At 47.4% G+C, this 15,161-nt stretch overlaps 1 protein-coding gene across 1 annotated transcript in view; it reads right to left on the minus strand.

Annotated features, from left to right (window-relative positions):
* The window catches only part of LOC147707857 (uncharacterized), a 910,329-nt gene that overhangs the window by 858,050 nt on the left and 37,118 nt on the right, over window positions 1-15,161 (minus strand). Inside the window, exon 3 of the mRNA XM_086925682.1 lies at window positions 6,256-6,328. Within this exon, the coding sequence (XP_086781808.1) occupies window positions 6,256-6,328 (73 nt within the window). The remainder of the gene's footprint in view (window positions 1-6,255; window positions 6,329-15,161) is intronic.

Below are 15,161 nucleotides of genomic sequence, written 5' to 3' on the forward strand. Positions count from 1 at the left end.
TTCATATATGCCGGTATTTACGCTGCTTATAATGAATCCTGGAAAGTACGCAAATGGAAACTGCAGACCAAATACGAGAAATTGATCGTATTCATTTAGAGAAAGCTCTCTCTGTAGTTGACAATGGGTTAACGACGCTGTCATCCAGAATTTATTCTTTGGACAGCATTGTATCCTCTGCCATAAACATAATAGAACAAGACTTGCTCATGTTACAACATGGACAGTCTCAATTGCGTTCTATAATGCTGCTAGGCTGGACGCTACAAAATCTTCGTTCAGGCTACGTGCCTTGGCGTCTAATCAACACCACGTCATTGTTTACTGGATTTAACCTTACAGATAAACAAATCTCTTTGGCACAAAGGGAAGCAGGCTATATGGTGCTGAGCATAGAAAAACTGGAAAGATTACCATTAACTGTTTCTGAGAAATCAGCTGTGGAATGGATAATACATGGCACCATCACAATACCAGTGACGATTTTCCAGTTTCAGTATTGCTTGAAACACATACCATCAGGCCTGTATGAAAGGTTGGGTAAAGATTACATAAAGTCGACCTGGGATTTACCATACACACACAAATGTTGGAGTGGGGGAAAGGAGGTATTTCTTAGTGGTGAAAATTGCAAAAAAAGACACTAAGTGGTACACTTTTATGTCAGGGTATTAATTTACACTGAGCCTGCGATGGTTCTTCGACCAACTTATCCTGCCACCTGTAAGGTTCTCCGACAGCAGTGATAGATCCAAATTTTAGGCAGCGTTCAAATGGAAGCTACATAATGTTGAATGATCACAGCTGTTGTGGAATGATGCCAGGAATAGCCTATCTCGTTAGTGTGTCAGCCAGGGTCATTTGTTGTATGCAAGTATTGTTTCCTAAAACTAAGACAGACGGGGAGTCGCCGCTACGGCCTTCACTGAACATCTCTTCTATACGAATTGATACTTTAAGCAGAATGAAAGCCATTGTTTTACAGAAAACTGTGCCACTAACCTCGTCCAGAGAGACATATGATCTGCAAGTTGCAAGGTCCTCTGCAGAGATACATGCCCTATTATCAACAAACTGTTCAATACATTTTGCAGAAATGTTAGGTCGTATCTTAAACATGTCTAATACCAGTGGTATTGTACATGTATTTAAGCCGATTTTTTTCGGGACTGTTAGCATCCTTTGAAGCAGTCCTAGGCATTTTTCCAAACTTCGTGCAGTCTGTGTTCGGCAGCCTGCCTCTCATTTTGGGACTCGTAGCAGGGATACTATTTTTGTTCATTCTGCTTCGATATGGTAAGTCCAGTCACCAGCGATACCCAGATTACCATGGATAACACTCTTCTGGCATTGCAGTATCGTGAGTGCATAATACAGATTCTTGGCTTGGCTCGTTTGAGAGATCTGAATACCACATGGTTCCTATCATTCAGACCAATCTGGCAAGATTGCATCTTACCTGTTCTACGATGCCTGCTTTGTGGAGAGGAATGCGTGTTGGTTATCTGTCTAACACATCCATCAGCAATGCCAACGGATGTTGACACTTTGCTTGGTTCAATAACTGCTCATGCATTGTGTTGTCCCCAGCGGCTACCAATCCTGATGACGGCATTCATTGAGGTCTCGCCAGCAATTCCGGCTGAGGGTGAGATACGTGTACCAACAGGCACACAGGTACCATCTACTGCGAACATCGCTAATGCGAGTGACGCTGACGGCGATGCTTCTCATCTGTGTACGATTGATCTACTTAATGAAGTGGTTCAACTTTCACCTACTGTGGTAGACTATTTCTTTGCCAGCTTAGAAGATTTAATGTTTTCTCCTGACACCAAGAATAACTTTTGAAATGAGCACAAAGCGTTCTATGAACTCTGAATTTGACATTTTCAAAACAAAACTTCTACTTTGGAACTCTATTTTTCTACGATTTGATTTGACTTTTTCCAAAATTGAGCTTTTTTTCTCTTTTTGGCACAAAGTAATCTGCTTAAAGTAGAACTATTCTTAGAGAACAAGAATTCTTTGAATACTTCCAAGAAACAATATTGACCCAGTCAACAAACCAAACAGTTATATATTCTGCTATGGGATGGTCTCAACCTTTTTTCTTCTGTATTTAAGAGCCATTTCATAAATGTCATTTTCATGATTCATTCAGTTAGCATTACCAATATCATACTATATGCTTAAAATGAAATCATTGCTTTCAAATGCGTACAGTACAAATGTTCATTTTTGTGTGCAACCATTTCAAATGCATTTTTATGTATTTTATGGTGGGATTGTAAACACATGCTTTAGATATGTTTTAGTGCTTGAATTTAGTAATGTCGAACATAATAAAGTGGAGTGGGTGCTGTATAGCATTTTAGGACCCTAGTGTAATTTTCCTGATTCATGCCCTTATATAGGTATAAACCACCTTGTCCTTATATAGGCATAGAAATCATATACATATTTAGACATAGCCCATGCAGTCCAAATACAGGCATGGATACTTCCACTAGTTCCGAAAACCCACAACAACTTCTTGGAAAACTCGGCTTCAGCAGTCAGGGACTTCCCCTTGCTTGAATATTGATTTGTCCAAGAACTCATGGAGTTTTCAAAGAACTTCGAGTCTTGGATGACGTTATTATGTCCAACTGTATGTCAAACTCGGCACCTACAAGGTATAAATATCCTCACACTTGCCCCAGCAAACACACGGTGGTTTGGAGCAGTTCAACTATCTACTTGCCCGACACATCTCACTACAGCAAGTGCCTAAGGAAGCCGACCCTCCAGCAGACGCACTGAGAGAGACGCTGTCTTTTCTCTTGCCGAGAAATCTAGCTCCAGTGTTTCCAAGCTCCCCTTGCGGGGTGTTGGGAAATCGAGGCCGGAGACAGAGAGATACCAGACATCCTTCATTCTAAACCAGGGTACGGATCTGGTTAGACCCTAAGAGAAATCTTGGATAGATTCTTGGCAAAAGAATACTAAACTTATGCTACACCACACTTACTTCTTCCCTCGCACTAGACTTAGGTTAGGTACATCGGGGTAGGCGTATTTTAAAAGCACCAGTTGAATACTTTGAGTCTTTATTTATTCAAGTATGTGTTTTATGGCTTAGAAACCATACCATGTTTTTACAGTATTATTTTATATTACTCTTCTTGCTGTACGCATTATACTTTACAGCCAGTAAGTATTAAGATTATGGCAGTTCATTTCTTCCGCATGAGAAAGAAGACTGTTCAATAAATATTTTTATTGAAAACGCCCTTCTCTCTATTTCTCTGCACCTCTGATGAAATGAAGCATGCACGATTGACTGAGTAAAATACCTATCTATTGTTTCCACGACTCTGAAAATACGTTTTATCTTGAGGAAACAAAGTTGTCATGTTTATGCGGTTGTCAGAAACGAATCCCTTCTTGTTTAATTCAAGAAAGTTTCTAGTGACCTCTGAGCTAGCTGGCACTCACAATTAAGTCTAATATATTCGATAGAGACCTAGTAGACATAAGTCCTACGTCAAATCTATAGGATATATTATTTCAATGCACAGAGCCTATTGGGAATATAGGAACTACACTACACCTCCCTGAGCTCGGGGTGATGACAACAGTGGTCTGGTCTCAGTTTCAAGTTTTCAGAGGGAGAAATGGAATAAAAACTCCATTTGATTATTTCCAGGTGAGAATTCACAATCCAGAATGCACTGTCCCCTTGAGCAACTCAGTGTTTAGTGTACACAGTCTCCCTGACTAACCACACATTCCGCAGATGCTGCCTTTGCATTTGGCAGGATGCCGACGAATTAATTGCTCGACGCTGATATCTGTCCCGTTGTCTGTGCAATATGTTTCGTGCCTTCTTCTGGGACCATTCCAAGTGACCGGAAGAGACAAGAGAAACACATTGATGTCACCACAAAAATGCAGTGCACATCATAATCCTGTATGAGCGTGCAGACAGCACTGCACAAAAGAATGCACTGTGGTAGGCAGGCAGCACGCACTGACAAAATCAGACTGGGGCTCAATGAGTGCCACCTGCTTGCCGCTATCGGTGAGAGCCTAAATCAGGGCCACTGGAATTATATGACTGTGTGGCAGTGGTGTTTTCGCACTGCTAAGTCAAGAAGGTATGATGGGACGTCACCAGCAGACGCCCCCCACCGCATGATGCCACTGTATATTATATGATGCAGTTAACATGGATCCGCACCATCAAGGAGTCTGTATACTTGATCTCAGAGAGTCTTTTAAGATCTGATGGCACAACTACTTGTGGAATTCAAACAAGTCTTGCTCTTTAGCAGCACTAAAGAAAGGGAGGGAAGGCGCTATACTTTCTCTACTAATGTCACAAGCACTTGCCCTGCACATGATCAAGACTTTCAACGACTGTAGTTGATTCACGCCTTGCTACAAATAGGCTTTACAAATGAAAACAAGGCAATTAAAAATATATATATATTTATCGCGTCTGTGGCTTATAATACACAACAAACAGAGCTGTGCCAACAACCTCACAAAGCAACTGGAGGACAGACAGTCACTTAGCAGTAATAATATTAAACAAGCGCGCGGAATGCAGCTGCAGTGTCCCGCGAGTGGTGCATGCGAGCTAGTGTGAAATCTGACACTTAACAGATGGCATACTCCGTGCCGCTGCTCATAACCGCTAGCCGTAAGCCGTGGGCAGATACATTTCCTCGGAAAGGTGGGACATGCACCCGCCTTTGTTTAATTGCGTGCTGTCTTTTTAGAAAGTTGCATGCAAAGCCCAATACTAAAAATGCTTTACAAAAAACACACAAACAAGCTTGTTTAGCGTGATTCCAAGAGGTCGTTTTCCTAGAGCAGCGCATGCGCGGGGAGCCAGGCTCAACCAAAAAATGACTCAAATCAGGATAGTTTGAGACCTGTACCAAGACAACAGCTGAAATCTCCTCTGCATCAGACCAAAGTTCATGTTGTTCAATCCATAAATCAAATTAATTTATAAAGTGCTTTAAAACATACAACAAGGCGCTATGGAATTCTAACAAAATATCCAGACTTAGCCGCACACATGGATGCTTGTGCCAGCAATCTTGTTGTTTTTATTCATATTATCAAGGAATGTGATTCCCATCCCAACAGCGAGACTGAAATCCCTGTTTGATGTTTCCAATGTGTCAATGTGATCTAGATGGAGCAAAGTGGTCATAACAACTGTCTCAGGATGCAAGCTATGGGCCTTTAACTTCTTGTGTCTTCTGTATTGAGGTTTGTAAGCAGCAAGGTCATAACTGCCTGCTTTACTGAGTCTGAGACTGCCTCGTGTTGCAAGGATCTTGTCTTGCAAACACACAGAGAAATAATGTGGAACCAGCACCCTACTGGTGTAGAATCAGAGCGTAAGTTAGTAGGTTTAATGTCCATATGTATCATCCTTCTTTCATAGAAAATTGCGGCAAAGGTGAAAGCAGAAGTGTAAAATTATTTCACTGACAAGTAAGTGAAGACTTTTCTAAATTCGTACAACACATTTGAAAATTTACTAGAGCTGGCAGGCAACTGCATGGTGTTTCTACTGACCTTTATTGATAAGGTAAATGCATGCGCTGACCTTTGCACAGGGTTTGAGGTGGTGATGGAGGCCTAGACTTCTAGACATCAGACTGGTTGGTTAGGTTGTAACTTTGGTGGGCCTGGGCCCCCTAGGCTCCTGGCCTTGGCATGTGACTGGGTGAATGGTCTTCTGCTTTGGCAGCACACATACCTTGTAGTTGGCATTGAAGTGGGCAGTTGCAGAAGCCAGGTCCTTCAGCAGAGGCCTCTCCAGTCAGTCAGAGAGCTTTGTTTCATTGCAGCCAATACAGAGTGAATAGCCTCTGAGACGCTGAAATGGATTCCTTCCACATGAATGTTGGGGCAGCTGGTGACTTCCTGCTTACAACACCTCACTAGCAGAGAGTACAGCTGCTAGGACAGACCTATTACCATGCAGAACTGTAACCTACTGGAGCAGGAGACAGTAAAGGTATGATGTACACACTGCTGGACTTAGCAGGGGGATGTGCCCTTATAAGTTGCCCCTAAGAACTAAAGCGACTCTAATGCAAGGGTCACGCCTTACACCAATGCTTTCCAGAAAATGTTACCAAGGTACACTGTACTGCAACTACTGTCCTAAGAGAAATTTTCACCTGAGATATGTTTCCAATGAAATGGCACATTAGTAGAAATTAAAAAGGTGTGCTTGTTTACCTGCAGCCCCTTATTTAGGATCATCTCGCGCTCAATCCGGAAGTAAGAAAGGTCCTTGGGTATTGCAATCGAGCTGCAGGAAAAATAAAAATAAAGATGTATATACCTGAAAGATAAGCAGCACTAAGTCATTAGCTGGCAGCAAAAACATAAAAAGTTTAGTGTAGAGTCCCTGGTCACCTACAGTCCCCTGGGTTAAAACTATTTTCCAGGTAGAATGAAAGCAGAGTAGGTGCAATGGTGTTTTGCTTCCCAAAGCGAAGTGATACTTTGCAACTCAAGGCACAAGAGCAACTGACTCCCGAGCACAATTGTATTATATGATTTGTCTAGGTGGGAAGGTCTGTTGTCCTACTAGATATTGCGACCCCTTAATTTCTCTTCTGGATATAAGTGCACAGTTGACATATGTAGGCATCCGGTTTAGGATACAGAATGATCTTGTGAGTAGGTAACACTTTGTACAATGTGAGAGTGTCAGGTTCAAACATGCCACAGAAACACCGCTCAGACATTTACCAAAGCAGAGCGAAAAACCACAGCACCTATAATTATATAATAAATACCGTGAGGTAGGATTTTGGACTTCCAGGTCTTTTGATAATGTAGTAGAATGTGGGTGCAGACATTGACATTTCCCAATCCACCTGCTGGAATGGAGTGTGCAACAAGGGTTAATTTTGTGTTAAGAAATTGGAAATAATAGGTTTATTATGATCCCCTTAACCAGGTATGACGCCAATATGATAACCTGTAAGTTGAGGTGGTAGCTGTGGGTGGAGATCCCAGTGAAGCCTGCAGATCACAGGTTCTAATCTCTGCAGATTGCAGCTAGCCTGGCTTTTAATTCTTCAGGGGATTCAAAATGTGCACCATTGAACTGAGCAATAGGAAGAGCAATTAGTTGTAGCACTACAAAGCCTCCGGCTCGTAACGTCGCAAGGCGTTCTTACAAATGAAAACAATCACTGAAAAAGCAAATAGGTTTGGTCTCTGCATAGTGACTCCAACAAACAAATGACTCACTATACATGCAAACAGAACATGCATACGTTCACATACGTCCATTACAAATAAATTGAATAAATATACTCGCTACACCACAATGCATTCAAACAGAGTGCACAAATTCACGTATGCCCAAGAACACACCTAAAGATATTTATTAACCGAAATCAATAGACGTTTTCGCCCTTTCAAACAGACCTAGAAGCCTTCAGCTTTATAAATCTACAGACAAATGTGCAGTACTCCTATGCAAACAGGCCAACAGGTATACCGGCACCAATGTACACAAACCAACAATCTTTCATAACCCACTGCAGCTCAAACCACAGGATGATGGGCATCAGGGGACCACCGGGTGCTGTGTAATGGGGGTGAGGTGCAACAAAGGGTGGTCGTGAGGAGCACCGGGTGAAAAGTAGCAAGAAATCACCCATTGCTGTCTACTGGGAGAATAAAGTTGTACTAAGCACCTAGACAGCATAGAATGAGGTGACAAAAAGGCAACTGACTCTATGCACAAAAAAGCACAGGCTGAAGTGTAGTTCAATGGAACTGGGCGCTGTACAGTACGAGAAGCTGTGCGATGAGGTGTTGAGGACAGCACTTATTTTCAAGGTTCCTTCTTTCAAAGGGATTACAGGCTTCCAATTGGCATTTTGCTATACGCTGAAAAGCTAATTTATTACATTAGATTTTCTCTCCTAAATACTCAAAATTGCTTATTAACTTGTGCTTACATTTGAGGCAAGATATGAAGAGACTAAAAAATTAATCAAGTTAGTGGGAGATTCATGAAGATTAGAAGGACTTACTGAACATCCCTGAAATTGATATTGCTTTACATTCAGATAGTGCACTACTACTTTACACACACAGGCTCTTACAGCAAACGCCTGCTCGAAAATGCCTCCTATGAAGACAGGAGTTCTTTTCAACTGTGGCACCAATGAAAAAGCCTTCCATTGCACAGGGTCCCTGGTTTCCGTTTTTACTAATTTTTACAGATAAATATTCATAGAAAACAATGTGTTTCCGGTCTGAATTTATTTGTAAAAGTGAAAAAATACAGACAGTTCTGCTTCTTTTGAGTGACTCTCCATGCTGAGATTAATTAATTTCAGGCCAGTAGTTTTACATATTAGCAGCATGGGGAGTTACAAAATTGAATGAGATTTTTTAAATTACTGCATATCTCAACATGTATTTTGCTTTTATGCTATTTTTTCATGCGGATTTCCGGCATCAAAGTATGAGTGCACGTTTATCTGTTAAATAAATGCATAAATAAAAGAGTTATCACCTTTTCTGTTCACAAAACGCAACATAAATATGGGTAAATACAGACGGAATTGTTCAAAAAGTAAATAGAGCCCTACACATAACGCACCCTACATCCTTATTCTTATATGTACAAGCAGTTTGTCATGAGTGAAGTAATGAGCATTCATTCAGTCAAGCTAAAGAAGTGATGAAATATGGGGTGGGATAGTTATCTTACGATGTATGCCTACCACCTACTACCATTTGTTAAGGAACACTTTCAGGATCTGTGAGGCTTTTAGAGTTCTATGCTACTCACTTACAAGAATCAAACTGGCCTCCAACAGAAACATTAAACATACCTCTAGAGGAAAGGATGGGGCAAAGTGAACCGCTGACATAAGGCTCATGGATAGGAACTCAAGGGAAAGACTGCTGAGGTGGGCGTATTTAGATGAATAGTTTAGATTCAGTTTACTGAATCCAAATAAACACGGAAAATGTTTGATGTCATAATTGTATTTTCACATATTTAATAAATATGTTACAAAAATGCTTTCACACAACTTTCAACCTAAACACAAATAATCATTTAAATTACGTAAATCGGGGGACGTGGCCAAGATGGCGACGAGAGCAGACGTGTGAGTCTACTGCTCCCGCCGACGGCCGATTTACAGCACCGGTTCTGGCGTACCGGGGCCCGCGACACGGGGCCCGGGATCTGTCGGAACCGCAGACTTAGCAGAACGGAACCGGAGAACCTGCCAGGAACGACGCAGAAGTGAGGCATCGCGAGTGACGGGCTGCCTGGGGCTCGGAGCCCGCAAAGCGCCCATCCCCCACTGCACTAAGATCGCGGCCTGGCCCGCGCGAGGAGCTGAAGCCGGCCTGAGACCTGTAGAGCCCTGGATCGGCGGGCGCTTGGGCCGAGAATATCCCGTCCCTCGATCGATCACAGGTGAGCCGCGCTGACATCCACAGCGGCGTCCGGAGAGGGACGTAGGGAGGCCTGTGGGCCTGGAAACCCGGGGGAGCTGCGGAGCCGCTGAGCGGCATTGACTGATTCCAGGGCCGGCCCAGGCGAGCTGCGAAGCAGCGGGGGCGGCTTGGTGAGTCACCTGTCAGCGGGGGCCCGGGAGGTTTACGGAGGGCCGGTGGCTGTGAGGCCCGGCCTGGAGTGACGGAGCTGGAACGTGGCCCGCAACCCAAGTAGGATCCGCGAGGCAGTCTGTGGGTGCAGAGGGGCCGCCGGAAGCGCTCGTCCCGGAGGTGTGAGAGACTGCTTCAAGAGACTGCTTCAGAGACTGTGTTGGCGGTTACTGCCTGGAAGTGTCCGGGATCGGGCGGCTCGAGGCGGCGCAGTAGAGAAGAAAGCACAGCGGAGGTTGACTGCAGTGGTGACAGGCTGCTCTCGGGAGTGAGTGGAAGTGTTCGGATGCCCAGGTGATTGCACGGTCTGGCGTGGAAGTCGAACCCTGAGGGCGGGCGTGAGGAAGAGAATCGACCACGCCTGACCAGGTGAACTGTGGATACAAACATGGCGGCGGACCTGCGTCGCCCTGCAGGTGCGCTAGGGAGAAAGTCCTAGCCTACAGTTTAGGGGCGCTGACTCGCTGATAAGAACACCTACAGAGGCCAAAGAATGTCGGCTGGCAGGGGCTCCCGCAGAAAAACGGTGAAGGTCCTCTTTGCGAAAGTGCAGACTCCCCCACTGAAAGACACAGCTGTGCCTGGCCCAAAGAAAATGGAGCAGAACACGGATGACGGATCTGCGCCCATCACAAAGGCGTTTCTGGAATCCCTCTTCACATCCCTAAGCTATGACATCCAGTCCTTCAAGACGGAATTTACCAGCGAAATTAGAGAAGTTCGGCGCGAGATGGATGGCATAGGAGAACGGGTGGCAGATCTTGAGGCCAAAAGTGACAATAAAGATACTGAACTGGCGGCTCTGCAGCAGGAAATCATCCGCTTGCATGACCAACAGGTGGATCTTCAGCTCCACATGGAGGACCTGGAAAATCGCTCAAGGCGCCACAACATCGGTATTCGCAATGTTGCCACGTCAGAAGCGACTCAAGCGGCGAAGGAACTTTTCAACCACGTGCTGGGGCGGCCATTGGACTCAGCCCTCCGACTTGGCAGGGCACACAGGACGGGGCCACCCGGGCGCCGACAGCACCCCCACCGGACATACTGGTGTGTGTCCAGGACTACCGCACTAAGGAGGAGATATTGCAGAAAGCGAGACAGAAGCACCCGATCTCATTTCAAGGTACGTCGCCGCTGCTATTCCAGGATCTGGCGGCCCTCACGCTGCACAAGCGCAGTTTCTTCAAACCAGTCACGTCCCATCTTCAGGAGAAGAACATTCCATATAGCTGGGGACACCCCTTCTGTCTGGTCTTCAGGCTGGAGAACACGCAGTACCAGCTCCGGTCGTTCTCGGAGGCTTGCTGACTGCTGGGAATCGAACAACCCAAGGAAGAGGACGAAACCCAGAGGAAAGCGACAGAGGGGGAAGAACACAGGCCCCAATGGCGCCAGCAACAACGACGGAAGCGAGTGAGGAAACCCCCGGCCACGGATATCGAAGCAGGTCAGCGTGCAGCAGTAGAAGCAGTGGCCACAGAAGGGAATGCTGACCTTACGGGCTGAGGGTTCCACTGAGTCCTGGTGGCTTGAGTATTCGTTCTCACCACACGGCTGCTGGCGGGAGAGTGCTCCCGGAAAAACTACTAAGACTACCCCGTGTTGGTTTGAATTTTTCCTTTTCATCTCTAGATGAAGGACTACCAAAGTTTGCACTTTGAACTTTTGGGGGGGATGGGGGTTGTAAGGGTTTTTTTTCATGGTAAGGGTGGGGGTGGGGGTTTTGTTGATACGGGGGGAGGATTCCGGATCCGAGAATGGCTGGGAATTGCTGAGAGTGCTAGGCTGAGAGAGGGTCGTGAGCGGCGGAGACTAGGGGGTCCTAGGTGGTCGGGGCAATTTCGATACAGACTATGGCTGATGTGTAGGCCACTGACAGGTGTCTTAGAGTACGTGTGGGGGCTGAATCCCTATGCCTGCAACTGAGTTGTGTATCCTCACGTTGAATGTGCGCTGGCTTAATAATCCCATTAAAAGGCGGGCGGTACTGTCCCTGCTGGAAAACTCCAAAGCAGATATCTGCCTCCTCCTGGAGACGCACTTGCTAGCTAAAGATTGCCACAGGCTCAAGTCCCGTCACTTTCCAACGCAAATTTTCTCCTCCGCATCCACAAAAACTGCAGGTGTGGCGATTCTGGTGTCGCAGCGATTTAAGGGGAAGATGCTGCACCGGGGGGACCGAGCTTAAGGGGCGCCTCTTGTCCTGCAGATTTTCAATGGGAACGGACACCTTCACAGTAATTTCGGTTTATGCACCAAATGAGGGGCAAGAGAGGTTTTTCCACCAAGTGCTTAATGAGGCAGCGGCAGCACCTGATAGACACGTTCTGGTGGGTGGGGACCTTAATTTAGTTTTTGACAACCTCCTTGACAGATCAGCGCAGCGGGCCACGCAAGCAGGTAGCCTATCAGAAGGGGTAGGAACAGACTGGCAGAGCTGGGCATGACAGACTTGTGGCGCTCTTTACACCCGGGAGACAGGGACTACACATACTACTCCAACGCCCACAAAACCCATGCCCGCCTGGACTACTTTCTAACCTCTGCCTCGCTTCGAGCGCTAGCGTCTAGTGTAGAGATAGGGGCAGCAGCGCTTTCTGATCATGCACCTCTCTCGTGGCGGTGTTCACCTTCCCACCTGCTGGGCGCAGCACGCGTTGCTGGAGATTGCGCGATACTTTATTGCATAGACAGGAGGTAGTGGCCAAAATCAAGGGAGCTATAACTGAATATCTGGTGCACAACCATCCAACGGACACTTCCCATGCGACTCACTGGGCGGCGCTCAAATCGGTCCTCCGGGGCAAATTCATAGCAATCGCTGCGGCAGAAAATGCAGAGAGGGCCCGTAATAGGGAAGAGCTCTCTTCCCGTACGAAAGAACTGGAACAGATACATCAAAGGACGGGGGCGCCCCGGGTGTGGAGACAGCTGCACGTAGCACGTCAGCAGCTGGCAGCCTTGGACCAAGATAGGGCAGAATACGCGGCACTGCGGGTGAGACATGCATACTACACAGGGGGTGACAGGTGTGGGAGGCTGCTGGGTCGCGCTCTCCGTGAGCGGCAACAGCGGCACGCGGTGCAGGCGATCCGCACGCAGAGAGGGGATATAGTGACCGAGGATGGAGCCATAGCGAAAGTCTTTAGTGATTTTTATACTACATTATACTAGGGGGCTCAACTCGATCCTGCGGATAGTGCAGCCTTCCTGGACTCAGTATCCCTTCCGGCTTTATCGACGGAGCAGTCGGAGTTTCTTGAGAGAGCGATCCAACCCGAGGAGGTTATTGCGGCGATTGCGCGCCTCAAACTAGCTAAAGCACCAGGACCAGATGGCTTCACCGCCACCTTTTACAAAACTTTTTGCCCCCAGGTTGCCCCGCTACTGACTGCCCTTTTTAACTCCTTCTCCGATCCTGGTACCATCCCGAGACACCTGATGGGTGCCATGATATCGGTTATCCCCAAAACAGGGAAGGACCGCGCACAATGCGGTGCCTATCGCCCTATATCATTGCTTAATGTGGATCTTAAGCTCTACACCAGCATACTGGCGACACGGTTAAGCCCACTTATGCAGGGCCTGATTGATCCGGACCAAGCCGGCTTTATCCCGGAGCGACAAATGGTCGATAATACAAAAAGGGCGCTCCACCTGGTGGAGCGGGCCTCTAGGCTGCCGGGCGAGTTCATGATGTTGCCGATCGATGCAGAGAAGGCCTTCGATCGTGTCCACTGGCCGTACCTGGAGCAGGTGCTCATCAAGGCAGGGTTAGGGGCAAAATTCCGCACGTGGTTTCTAAATTGTTATACCTTCCCCACAGCGTCGGTACGGGTAAACGGCTGCTCTTCGCCCACGTTCCCCATCGAACGCGGAACTCGGCAAGGGTGTCCGCTTTCACCCCTGCTTTTCGCGCTGTATATGGAACCCTTGGCGCAGGCCATGCGTACGGATCCCATTGTTAGCGGAATTAAATTCGGGGCATATATCCACACGATTAGTTTATTGGCCGATGACGTCCTTCTCTCCTTTGCCTCCCCCGTGACTTCCTTGCCGGCCGGCGTGGCGATCCTGGATGCGTTTGCAAAGGATTCCGGGTTTAAAGTTAACATGGCAAAATCGGTGGCCCTCGATCTCTCCCGGGAGGCACAGACACGAGCATCGCTGGAAGCGCAGTTCCCCTTCCGATGGGTGGACGGTGCAGTCCCCTACCTGGGCATACAACTGGAGGCCGCGCTGCCGGACACGGTACGCATCAATTACGCCAACCTTAGTCGCACTATCCGTACGGAAGTCGGGAGGTGGCGTCACCTCACGGTCTCCTGGCTGGGTCGAGTGGCGGCGGTAGAGATGACGATTCTCCCCCAGATTTTGTACGTTTTTCGGGCTATCCCGCTTCGCCCCCCTGAGGGGTGGATCCGGCGCACACAATCGGAGTTGGCGCAGTTCGTCTGGAACGGGAAGCGGCCTAGGCTTAAGCTGAGGTTGGTGATGCCTTCTCCAGAGAGGGGTGGTCTGGGCTTGCCGGATTTACAACTCTACTACCAGGCGACCCAACTCCGGACCCTTGTGGAATGGAGTAAATGGGAATCGGAACGACATTGGCTGTTCCAGGATCAGGCGGTGGCAGGACGTCCGTTACAAGAGGTGCCCTTCTTGCGTCGCCAGCATCGGCCCCCAAATTTATACGCCTCATTTATTACAAGAGTCCCGCTCGAGGCCTGGGATCGAACTTGAATCCTGCACGACTTGACGACCTTTCCGTCCCCCCTTACGCCTTTGTTGGAGAATCCCGACTTTGGCCCGGGCAGGGATGTGCAGGCATTTACACGGTGGCGCCCCGCGGGATGCCGGTGCCTCTTTCATGTGTACTCGGGTGAGGGAGTGATGCCTTTTGAAGAATTCAGGAAGACCTACGGCCTACCGGAAGCCGAACATCTTAGGTACCTTCAGGTCCAACACTGGGCGCTTCACCCTCTGACCCATGGGGGCGCAGCGCGCAAGCTTAGCAAATAGGAATACTGGCTTCTTACGCGCACTACAGACATATACCGGCTCCTCCTGGACAGATATTCGCGCGTTTATAATGCAGGACGGGCAAGGTGGGAAAGGGAACTAGGGCGGACACTGAGCAACAAAGAATGGGAAGACATCTATTATCGAGCTCGACACTCGGCCTACCACATGGGGTTGACGGACGGACACATTTACAAAATTAGTAACCTACTGGTATTATACACCGGAACGCTTGCAGGAGATGGGCCAAGTTGGGGATGCTTCCTGCTGGGGGGGCTGCGGGGAGAGAGGCACATTGACACACCTTTTGTGGGACTGTAGACACATACAGGGCTACTGGAAGTCGATTCTGGATGAGGTGGACAGCCATTTTGAGACAGAGATCCCACGTTTTCCGGCTTATGTCCTGTTGGGGCTCCTTAATGCTCTAACCTTCCCATTAAGAGCTTGTAGGGGTAGATTGA

The sequence above is a fragment of the Lissotriton vulgaris genome, chromosome 6, assembly GCF_964263255.1.
Source record: "Lissotriton vulgaris chromosome 6, aLisVul1.2, whole genome shotgun sequence".
NCBI lineage: Eukaryota > Metazoa > Chordata > Amphibia > Caudata > Salamandridae > Lissotriton > Lissotriton vulgaris.